We start from the raw sequence: 12,264 nt of genomic DNA on the forward strand, positions 1-12,264 counted from the left end.
GAATTCGAAATGCCTCCAATTGTGACAGGAGTGTTGTTGGAAAGGGATTAGGTGAGGAGGTACAATCTTCAAGAAATTAACGGGGAATGATTGCTTAAGGGACACTAGACGACTGAGAGGGGGAGGATGTTTAATGTAATCTGACGATATGAGGCCAAAACAGAGTTCAAAGAATGGGTGAGGGAGAATTATTCGGGAGGGGCGGTGAGAAGCGAGGAAGTTACCCGCCTCTACCCCAGACACACCACAGACTTGGGAGGAATTTAGGGCCCAAGTGGAAGCTTGTCCTCATGGAAAAGCACGCTTCCCTTATTTAAACTGTATATTAAAATTATTATCCCGGGGTGCCTGGGTGGCTCAGCAGGTTGAGCATGTGATTCTTGATTTTGGCTCAGGTCATGATCTCAGGGTGGTGGGATCCGGCCCCACATTGGCCTCTGCGCTGATCAGGGAGCCTGCTTGGGATTCTCTCCTTTTGCCCCTCCCCTGTGTGTGCGCTCTCGCTCACTCTCTAAAATAAAAAAAAAAATTTAAATTATTATCCCTACTTTGGAGGTGAACATGTCAAGCTTCTGTGAAGTTACAAAATTGTCCAGTATCTCAAAGCAAGGGTAATAGCTGCAGAACTTGACATTGGACTTATTCTGACACCCAAAGCCCATGATTTAAAGGCAAATCACGGAGGAGGATTCTGTAGGTGGGAGAGCATATTTTAGTATTGAGTTTTTTCCTTTATACTTTCTGATAAAAATATCTTATATTTTATAGTTATTTTATTGCATATAGTTAATTTTAAAAGATGTATGTTACTAAAAACTAAAAATAGCATGAAGCGAAATAAGAAAATTGCACCTAGAATCCTTCCTCCTGAAGATAAAAATTGTCTCCCCATAAACACATATCAATATATATCTATATCTAGCTATATCTAGCTATATTTAATTTTTATTTATTTTTTATTTTTTTTTTAATAATTTTTTTAATGTTTATTTGTTTCTAAGAGAGACAGATGAGCGGGGGAGGGGCAGAGAGAGAGGGAGACACAGAATCCGAAGCAGGCTCCAGGCTCTGAGCTGTCAGCACAGAGCCCGACGCGGGGCTCGAACTCACTGACTGTGAGATCATGACCTGAGCCGAAGTTGGATGCTCTACTGACTGAGCCACCCAGGCGCCCCTATATTTAATTTTTTAAATGAAGTCTCAGGGTGCCTGGGTGGTTCAGTTGGTTGAGTGTCTCGCTCTTGATTTTGGCTCAGGGCATGATCTCACGGTGGTGAGATCAAGCCCTTTGTCAGGGTCTGTGCTGGGTGTGGAGCCTACTTAAGATTCTCTTTCTCCTTCTGCCCCTCTGACCACCCCCCACAAACACACAATCTCTCTCTCTCTCTAAAAAAAAGGTAATTGAAAAATAAAATGAAGTCTCATGTTCTATATCCATATAAGCTGAACATTTTGTAATACCAGTTTTGAAAGTCTAAGGGGCGCTTGGGTGGCTCAGTCGGTTAAGCATCTGACTTCAGCTCAGGTCATGATCTCGCCGTCTGTGAGTTTGAGCTCTGTGTCGGGCTCTGTGCCGACAGCTCAGAGCCTGGAATCTGCTTCAGATTCTTTGTCTCCCTCTCTCTGCCCCTCCCCTGCTCATGCTCTCTCTCTGTCTCAAAAATAAATAGAAACATTTAAAAATTTTTTTGAAAAAAGTCTAACTCCTTCCAAATGATGGCTGTAGAATGTTACACTGGATGGACTGAGAACTAAAAACGAAACGGCCCGACATCTGGAAGCTGGTGTAGCCCTCGAAGCTAGGCCACGTTAGTCTTCTTTGGGACATAAATGAATCACAGAATACCATCCTCGAATGAGCGTTCCTCTGAGACCATGGTAAAGTGAGACGAAACAAGTCCCCTTCTTAATTTTGTTGAGATGCACACAAAAACGAGGTCACTGTGCCATCACACAATGCCACATGTCCCTTTTTTGCTAGATGGGTGACTGCTACTTCTTTGTCACTTGGACCTTTATTCTTGTTCCAGGCTGCCTTCCCAAAAGGTAACACCTATTGAAACACTCACTCTTAGAATTCCTCCTGCTTTCCGACGGTAGTTCATCTCCAGGAACCCTGCTTCTTTAGGCCTTCCCTAAACCACCCAAACAGAGCTCAAATCCTAGAATAGATTCTTTCTGACACCCTCTTTCTCTCGTGACGCTTCATGGTTTTCCCCGGTGGGTGTACTCCACTGCAACAAATAATAAGCCCAACGTGTCCAACTCCTGGTGTGTTTCTGGATGAATTAAGCGTTTTGGCACCTCCCCTGAGGAGTAGTAGGTTTGCTATTATAAATGGTCCTTAGGCCTGCTTGCAAGGCTGGATTTCGGCTGGTGTCAGGGAACACGGATTTGGGAAGACTTACTCCGTCCATCACTGGTCAGAGCTGTTCACTGTGTCTCAACTGCGCAACAAGGTTTCTTTTGAACATCTGCTTTCCCTGTTGCAGGTTTGAATTTTGTCACGTGCTAAGTAGATGGCGCCTACGTGACCAGCCCTCATTAAGAACCCTAGGTTCTCAGGGGCGCCTGGGTGGCTCAGTCGGTTAGGCGTCCGACTTCGGCTCAGGTCATGATCTCACAGTCAGTGGGTTCGAGCCCCGCGTCGGGCTCTGTGCTGACAGCTCAGAGCCTGGAGCCTGTTTCAGATTCTGTGTCTCCCTCTCTCTCTGCCCCTCCTCCACTCACTTGGTCTGTGTCTCTCAAAAATGAATAAACATTAAAAAAAGAAAGAAAAAAAAAACAAGAACCCTAGGTTCTCAGGGGTGCCTGGGTAGCTCAAGGGGTTGAGCATCCGACTTTGGCTCAGGTCATGATCTCAGTTTGTGAGTTCAAACCCCACATTGGGCTTGCTCCTGTCAGTGCAGAGTCCACTTCGGATCCTCTGTCCCCCTCTGCCCCTGTGTGCCTCCCCCACTCATGCTATCAAAAATGAATAAATATTTTTTTTAAAGAACCCCTTTTAAAACCCCTTTCTTTTGTCGTCCTAGTGTAGACATTTCACACGTGTATTCTTTCACTGAAATATAGTCCTAAATCCAACTATATTCTGTGTCCTCTCAGCAACTCACAGAACCTGAAGGTAGTAGAAGGGACCCTCAAGCCACTATGCAAATTGAGATAGCATGGATCGCAGTATCTAGTATCCTGTGGAGAGATAGCCCAGAAAATTGATTACGAAAATGAATCTATTAGATACACTTTGTAAGTAAGCCCCTCAGTCAATACACTTAAAATATCACCATGGCATCCACGGAGTGTGGAATGGCATCCAAAGCTTCTTCCTCCTTAGAGGCTCCAATGCTATAATGCTCTGTAAGATCCCTACCCATGCACATTTTTTCTTCAAAGCATTTTTCTTAACCTCCACAACATAACCAACCACTCTACTGTCGCCAGTATTTGCCTGCTCCCTGGCTTATGCCTCAAGATGAATCTTGTGCATCAACAACAAACATGGTTGACCATACTCATTAGTTTATCTGTGAATACAAATTGTGTCTCATTCCTTAGTTTTGATCTTATCTGCCATATGATAATGCAGAACAATCTTAGTAGGTGACCCAACTATAAGGGACTCCTAATCATCTTTCAAATTCTATTGTAATTTGCCAGTTTGATCAAATTGATGTTCACTGAGAAATAAAAACACACAGTAGAATTACAGAATGGAAAATGCCACCAAACACTCCTTGCCAAAGAATATCATTTAGAGTATCCATTTCTAGGTTATGTATGTATATAAACACATAATACACAGAATTATGAATTTATTACACTATGAAGGCTATGGTCTGATTTCACAAAGCTTTTATTATGTTCTTCTGCTATTACATGTCTTTGACATCAATTTAATGGCCCCATGTTATTACGGGAATATATGAAATTTGAACAAATTCTTATTGAACACTTGTTATTTCCATTGTTAAAACTCTGTGACATTATTGATGTGGTATTCATCTTTTCATTGTTTGAATCTCATAGTATGTTCCTATAGTATGATTTCCAGATCGAAGTTGCATGTTACACATTCTGAAATATACTGCTTTTCAAAAAATTGTTTTTATTGTCACCAAGAAAAACATATAACTGTCATTTCTGCACCCTGTAATTAATGTATTTGATGCAATCACCAAATCCCAATTTTTTTCTAGTATTTATTTTCATGGGGATGAGGGGAAAATATGGGAAGCTGACAAATTAAATGTCCTTCAAAATGGCATAAATTTCCACCACAGAAGTTTGATTAAAAAAAAAAAATCCTACCACAATTAGAAGGCAATCATATCAAAGACTACATGGAAATGCAGAAATTTAAAACTCAATGACAAATTCAAAATTAAGAAAAATGTTTTTATCACTACTATATAAATCTGATGCCTTTAGTGTTTCTTTGAGCCCTTGCCTTAACTTTGTTGAGAAAATTCAATTAAGATATGTGCAGTGGCCAGTTATTGTGAAGTTAAATTGTTTCAGTCTGCAATGTGAGAAAAACCACAAGAGTTCAACTGCTACTGCGTAAACCAATGGGATATGAGATCAAGACATGAAAAATAAGAACTCAACCTCAGAACACAGGCTGATAGCCAGAGCCAACCATAAGAGGAAACTACCAAAATAATGCTGTGGAACACAGTACTCAGTGTATTTCTGCATTTCAACTATTTGTTCCTCAGAATTATTTATTAGTTTTTTGCTGGTTTCCTTCTCCAGATACAATTTGTAAAGATTGCACATTTTGCCTCTTTGGTTCACTTAAAATATTTTATCACTTTTTGCCATTTTAACAAATATATATCTTGGTGTGGACATCCTTGGGCTGATTTTTTGGGTGGATCTCTGTGCCTCCTGGATCTGGTTATCTGTTTCCTTCCTCACATTAGGTAAGTTTTCAGCTATTATTTCTTCAGGTAAAATTTCTGCCCCCTTTTCTCTTCTTTTGGAGTCCCTTTAATGCAAATGTTATTATGCTATTATGCTTGATGGAGTCATTGAGTTCCCTATCCTCAATCTCCATGATTTTCTTCCTCTCATTTGTGTGGCTTACTTTCCATTACTCTGTCTTCCAGGACATTCATTCATTCCTGTTTCATCTCACCTTCTTCTTATCCCATCAAGTGCTTTTTTAATTTATTGTGTTCATCTCTGCTTGGTTCTTTTTAATCTATTAAGGGTCTCAGTGATGTCCTCCACTCTTCTCAAACCCAGTGAGTATCTGTGATCATTACTTTAAATTCTCTGTCTGGAATATTACTTATATCCATTTCGCTTAGGTCTCTTGCTGTGGTTTGGTCCTGTACTTTCATTTGGGGGATATTCCCATCTCATTTTGTCTCCATGTCTATTTCTGCATATTAGGAAAGTCAGCTGTGTCTCTCGCTCTCGAAGGTAATGCCCTTATGAAGAACAAGTCCGGTAGTGCCCTGCAGTGCACGCTCTCCTGTTTCCTGGGACCTGTCGCTTCAGGGGCAGGGTCTCCTATGTGTGTTGCCTGTGCCCCAGTGCTGTGTCCTGGGCTCTTTTTATTCAGTCTGGTCACCTGCAGAGGCTCTCTTTGCCTATTGTGGGCAGTGTCTGGTCCCAGCTGGGTAGAGCCCATTTTAATGATATGTGCTGGTCTGTTTGTGAAATGAGACCTGTTGAAGCTGCCACCTCTGGAACTGATGTTCTGCAAAACACACAGGTCAGGAGACAAGGTAGGTTTGCTCTGGTCTTCACAGTGCCGGGACTGAAGCAGGTGTGATTGGGAAAGGCAGACCCACCAGAGCACAGGGGGGCAGGGGCTGGTGTAACCAAGTTAGGTAAGGAGTGTGGGCGCCGTGCTGGTTCCAGCAGGTACCCATGTGCTTATGCTGGGGGGGGGGGGGGCCAGGGAGGGAAATGGTTCCCTCCTTTGTTCCCAAAGGAGTGTCCCCATGATCCCTGCCTCTCCAGGCCACACTCAGTAAATTGCTGTCCCTGCTGTCTGCCCCTGGCATTTGCCAAACTCGATTCCTGGTTGTGTCTCCACCAGCTGTTCATCGTGCTCTCCCAGAGCCCAGCCCACAGACACTGGAAATCCAGGCTTTAAGTCCAGCTGGCTGCTAAGAACTCATGCCATTTGGCCCCTCTCGCTTTCAAAGCCAAGTGTTACAGGGATTCATCTTCCCCATGTGGGCTCCCCAGTGTGACAGTCTGTTTTTTGTCTTCTCTACACCACTGGTTCCTTCCCCTCCACAGACGGCCAGTCTGGCTCACTCCCAAACTGCATCTTTGCCCTTCCTACCTTCTCTGATACGGCCTCTTCTCTACCTTTAGGTGTTGACTTTGTTCTGCCAGTGTCGGGGTCAATTTCTGGGTTATTTACGCTGATGTGAGTGTTGTCTAGTTGCATCGATGAGAGGAGAGGAGCTTAGCGTCCTCCTACTCCACAATCTTCCCTAATTCTCTCTTCCTTTTGATTCATTTCACAAATGTGTACTAAGTGCATACACAGAGTGCTATTCAATGCTGATTGTATAGATTCAGCAGCAAACAAACTCCCTGCCCTCAGGAAGCTTCTATTTCAGGGGACATCGATTTTAACATCCACCATTAGAATCTGATAAAGGCCTAAAGAAATTATTATATTTAGGCCTTTTTCTTGAGTGATAGCTAAAACTGCCGAGGTTCTTGTACCTTGTACACTGCACCACTTATGTGACCTTGGAATCACCAGGATGCATTCAGCTACGGCTGAAACATTCACTTTAATGAAACAAATGTTTTCCCTCCTATGAGACAGAATGAGATTTATCCTCAGCGTGGATTCTGTGATGAATTTTAACATACGAACTTGAACTGAACTGCTTACTGCATATCTCACACTTGTAAGGTTTCTCCCCTGTGTGAACTCTCTGATGAGATTTTAAATGTCCAGATTGACTGAAGACCTTACCACACACATTACATTTGTACGGTTTCTCTCCAGTGTGGACTCTCTGATGAACTTTAAGATTTGAGGTCCTAGTGAAGTGCTTACCACATGTCCTACAGGTGTATGGGTTCTCTCCCAAATGGACACTCTGGTGCACATCAAGATCCAAGCTCGTCTTGTAGCCCTTCCCACATGTGTCACATTTGTATGGCTTTTCTCTGGTGTGGACTTTCTGATGAGCTTGCAGGCACGATTTCTGACCAAATCCCTTCCCACATTCTTCACATTTGAATGGTTTTTCTCCACTGTGGACTCGCTGATGTGTCAAAAGAGGTGAGACCCACCTGAAGCTCTTCCCACATTCCTTACAATTATAAGGTTTCTCCTCTGTGTGGAACCTCCGATGATAATAAAGATGTGTCCTAGAAAAGAAGCCCTTTCCACATTCTTCACATTTGTATGGTTTCTGTCCCATGTGGACCTTCTTATGGATACGAAGACGTGAACGCCAAGTGTAGGACTTCCCACACTCCTCACACTTGTATGGTTTTTCTCCCGTGTGGACCACACAATGACTATTAAGTGCTGATCTACGACGGAAGTTCTTACCACAGATATCACACTTGAATGGCTTCTCCCCGGTATGGACTCTCTGATGGTCCTGAAGATGGCAAGCATTAATGAAGGCCTTTCCACATCCCTCACACTTATAAAGTTTCTCTCCCGAGTGTAACCTGCAATGATTACTAAGTTCTGATCTACGACTGAAGCCTTTCCCACATTCCCCACATTTGAATGGCTTCCCTATGGTGTGGATTTTCTGATGAGTTTGCAGGCATGAGCTCTGACTGAATTCCTTACCGCACTCCTCACACCTATACCGTTTCTCTCCCAGGTGAACTCTCTGATGAATACGAAGCGCTGAGCTATAAAAGAAGCATTTCCCACAATCGCGACATGTGTGAGACTTCTCCCCTGAGTTTATGTGTTGAAGATCACAGTGGGAGGTATCACTAAAGATCTTTTTGCACTCATTCCCCAGGGAAGTCTTCTGGCCTGTGTGGGTTATAGACCGTGCTGCCTCAACGTGGCTGGGTAAATCCCATTGTCTGTGGAATTGAGAACTCTTTATCATGGAGTCGTGACACCAGGTTAAGTCATCTGCAATATGCTGCCAGATTTGCCAGCAGGAAAGTTCTTCATGTGGTTCCACTTTAGGAATAGTCTCCATCTTGTGTTGGATTTTGTCTCCTAAAAGACAGAGAATGCATAGATGTGGGCAAATGAAGGCTTTGTTCGGTGTCCTCAAGATTTAACAGTTAGGAAAGAGCATGAGAGTTTAATGAACCCAGGGAATATTCCCTACATCCTTCTAGTGTGTACCATGGTCTCTGGTTTAAATGTCTACAGAAACCAAGAGGTAATCCAGTAGGGTCCTATCCACTAAGCACCAATGAAACAAATTTAGAATCATGCCAAGCCTCATATGTAATGGACAAGTTAGAAATCAAAGAATTAACAAAAATGATAATGATACATATTAATTTTGCGACTTCCACTCAATTTCATAAATCGGTGTAAATTCTGAAATAGTAAAATATGCAGTTACAAATAAGTTACATAAACAACGAGGCCTGTCCTCAACATCAAAGAGACAGTTCTAAGCCCCTGGAATGTCATGCCTGAAATGAGCGCAATAGGGACTTCAGTCACATTAGATTACTTTAACAATATGATTTAAGGATGATACTGACCACACCAGAAAAACTAAGAACATGATGTTGGGCGGGGCTTTCAATTACCTGGTAGCGTGGACCAAGAGACTGAGAATAACCATATGAAACCATTCAGTCTATACTGAATGGTCATGTGACAGAGCTCCAATAATTACTCTGGACACTGAGGATCACATGAGTTCCCCTAATTGCCAATATCCTGTGTATAACTGTACACTTTCATTTTGGAAAGTAACACAATAACACGTCCCTGATTCTATGGAGACAAGACAATGGAAACTGCATATGGTACTTCTCTAAACTCTCTCTCCTATGCTTTTTCTCATGCCTTTCCTGTAATAAACGAAGTATAACAGCTTTCAGTGAATTCTAGAAAATTATTCAATCTGAAGGCAATTTTGGGAACCCCTCAAACTTTTAGTTGGTGTCAAGTACAGGAGGTCTGTGTGAACTGTCCCTCAAAAACTTACAGTTGCTTAGACTCTTTGCAATCCTATATATCAAGCACCCAGAACTGATTATATCTATATGTTCTAAGTATTCCCGCAAATTCTACACAATATGTGTAGCTCATCTTATTTTTGTGCTAATATATGTAGTAACTTAATTAAGATACCTGAAATTAAAAAGGGACAGGAATCTGCAGTTTTACTGTGAGGTCAGAAATTTGTACCCCACAGGAATACCCACAAGGAGGGTGGTGTTCCTAATGAAAGAACTGGAAGATGGCAAGAACCGCGAGGGGTGGAAAGGATACATAAAGGCTTATGCACCGGTTTCTTCTGAGGCTTCTGGACTGTCTCATACTAAACAGAGTGTGGAAAAATCTTTGGATGTAGAATATTGGGCTTTCACATGAGTTTTTCTGACTGAAACTATAGCCTTTTAGTTGGCTGTAAAATAAATTTAAAATCATTCAATAAGCATTTAGAAAAAAAGGGACAAATCATCAGAGTATCATTATTCATAGGAATGGGGTGATTGCACGAATTCTTATAAAGTCGTACACACAAATCTACACACAAATGAAATGTTTCTTTTGGATACACTGAAAGATGCATTTCCTAGTAGGGCTTGTGCTCTAAAAAGTTTGAAAACTTAGTTCAGGAACTCAGCAAGTCTATAATTAAACAAAGTGTTCAAATGGAAAGTCCTAAGGGCAAAAACTTGGAAAAATATTAATAGGTGTGTATGCACCTCTTGGTAGATGCTAGTTTATGGTTATATTTAATAAACTGTCCTTTAAAATAGTTTTCTTTGGGGCATCAGGGTGACTCAGTCGGTTAAGCATCCGACTTCGGCTCAGGTCATGATCTCATGGTTCGTGGGTTCAAACCTGCATCAGGATCTGTGCCCTCAGCTCAGAGCCTAGAGCCTACTTTGGATTCTGTGTCTCCCTCTCTCTCTGCCCCTCCCCTGCTCACTCTTTGTGTGGGTGTGTGTGTGTGTGTGTGTCTCAAAAATAAATAAACATTAAAATAGTTTTCTTTGGGCGGGGGATATAAGAAGTCTCTCCAAGGATGTGACAATTTTGAGTGGGCTGTTTCCTGATACTTTCCAGGTTATAATGTTCATCAATTGCAGATGAAATAGGCTTCATGATAAATGTATGGAAATCATGTGAAATGATTATTCTTTAATGGCTAAATTTGTAGAAAATAAAGGTGCAGAAATAGATACCTTAATTTTTGACCAAAATGATCAGGTATGGACAACATTCAGCTGTGTGACTGGGGTTCCTTTCATCTCCTCCCCTTCTGGCACATGGAGAGGAAACTTGGCAACAGTGGGGTGGATGTAGGCTTTGTAAGATGCCAATGCGCTGTAGATGGGCAAACTGTGCAAAACAAAACCTTTCAAACTGATTACTATCTTGAGAGATCAGGAAGTTGAGATTTTTTTTTTTTTCTCCACTTGTTGGGCAGCTATCTAGGAAAAGACATCAGAATCCTTATTTTAAAAAAAGATTTTCTTGGGGCGCCTGGGTGGCTCAGTCGGTTAAGCATACGATTCTTGGTTTTGGCTCAGGTCATGATCTCACAGTTCGGGAGTTTGAGCCCCGTGTTGGGCTCTGTGCTGACAGTGCAGAGCTTATTTGGGATTCTCTCTCTCTCTCCCTGTCTCTGCCCCTCCCCTGCTCATGCTGCCTCTGTCTCTTTAAAAATAAATAAACTTTCAAAATATTAAAAAAAAAAAAAAAAAGGTGTTCTAGGGGTGCTTGGTTGGGTCAGTCAGTAAAGCACATGACTCTTGATCTTGGTGTTGTAAGTTCAAGCCCCATGTTGGGTGTAGAAATTACTTAAAAAAAATATTTTTTAAAAGAGAAGTATCTGGGGGGAAGAAGGAAGATGGCAATGGAATAAGAGTACCCATGAACTGTCCCATGAATACAAGTAGATAACTAGGAGACATCCTAAATACCCCAGAAATCAACCTGAACAATGGCAGCACAAACTCTGTAACTAAAGGTAGAGAAGAAGCCGCAGAGAAGTCAGGAAGTGTGGGGACACAGTTTGGGAGAGAAACAGATCATGGCTGCTGTGGTGAAGAGGGAGCTATAGTTGTGGAGAAGGGGGTGAGACAGACGGGCACATGGGAGCGCACGGGGAAAATGAATCCCCACGGCAATTGGCTTGGAAAGCAAGAGGGGCCAAATTTCATGAGTTCTTGCAACCAGTGGTGCTTAAAGCCTGGAGCTGTAAGTCAGCAGGCTTGGCTCGGGGACAGCCTGAAGTCTTTGGGGCTGCTCTTGGAAGGAAAGCAGGACAAACAGCCCACGGACATACAGCACGGAAACGGGAGATCTGAAGAGCACCTGGGGGGCACCTGAGTGGCTTAGTCGGTTAAGTGTCCGACTTCAGTTCAGGTCATGATCTCATGGTTTGCGGGTTCGAGCCCCACGTCGGGCTCTGTGCTGACAGCTCAGAGGTTGGAGCCTGCTTCGGATTCTGTGTCTCCCTCTCTTTGCCCCTCCCCTGCTCGTGCTCTGTCTGTCTGTCTCTGTCTCTCTCTCTCAAAAATGAATAAACATTAAAAATAAATAAATAAATAAATGAAAGAAATAAAAAGCATACACATCAGTAAAGAAGAAGTCAAACTTTCACTATTTGCAGAAGCCATAATACCCTATATAGGAAACCTGAAAGATTCCACCAAAAAACTGCCAGAACTGATAAATGAATTCAGTGGAATCACAGGATACAAATTCAATGTACAGAAATCCATTGCGTTTCTACACACCAGTAATGAAGCAGCAGAAAAAGAAACTAAGGAATCAATCCCATTTACACACGCACTAAAAATAATGAGATACGTAGGAATTATGCTAACCAAAGAAGTGAAAGACCTATACTCTGAAAACTATAAAACACTGATGAAAGAAACTGAAGACGACCTCAAAGAAATGGAAAGACATCCCATGCTCTGAGACTGAAAGAGCAAATACTGTTAAAGTGTCTGTACTACCCAAAGCAATCTACATATTTAACGCAATCCCTACCAAAAGACCTGTCAGAATGGCTAAAATCAAAAACACAGAAGACAGGGGCGCCTGGGTGGCGCAGTCGGTTAAGCGTCCGACTTCAGCCAGGT

The 12,264-nt window shown here is 42.3% G+C and overlaps 1 protein-coding gene across 1 annotated transcript in view; it reads right to left on the reverse strand.

Annotated features, from left to right (window-relative positions):
* Window positions 1-4,085: 4,085 nt before the first annotated feature.
* Window positions 4,086-12,264, reverse strand: part of ZNF45 (zinc finger protein 45) — a 72,146-nt gene continuing 63,967 nt past the window's right edge. Inside the window, exon 13 of the mRNA XM_045441368.1 lies at window positions 4,086-8,188. Coding sequence (XP_045297324.1) covers window positions 6,795-8,188 — 1,394 coding nt within the window. The 3' untranslated portion in view covers window positions 4,086-6,794. The remainder of the gene's footprint in view (window positions 8,189-12,264) is intronic.

Source organism: Leopardus geoffroyi, chromosome E2, assembly GCF_018350155.1.
Source record: "Leopardus geoffroyi isolate Oge1 chromosome E2, O.geoffroyi_Oge1_pat1.0, whole genome shotgun sequence".
Taxonomy (NCBI): Eukaryota; Metazoa; Chordata; class Mammalia; order Carnivora; family Felidae; genus Leopardus; species Leopardus geoffroyi.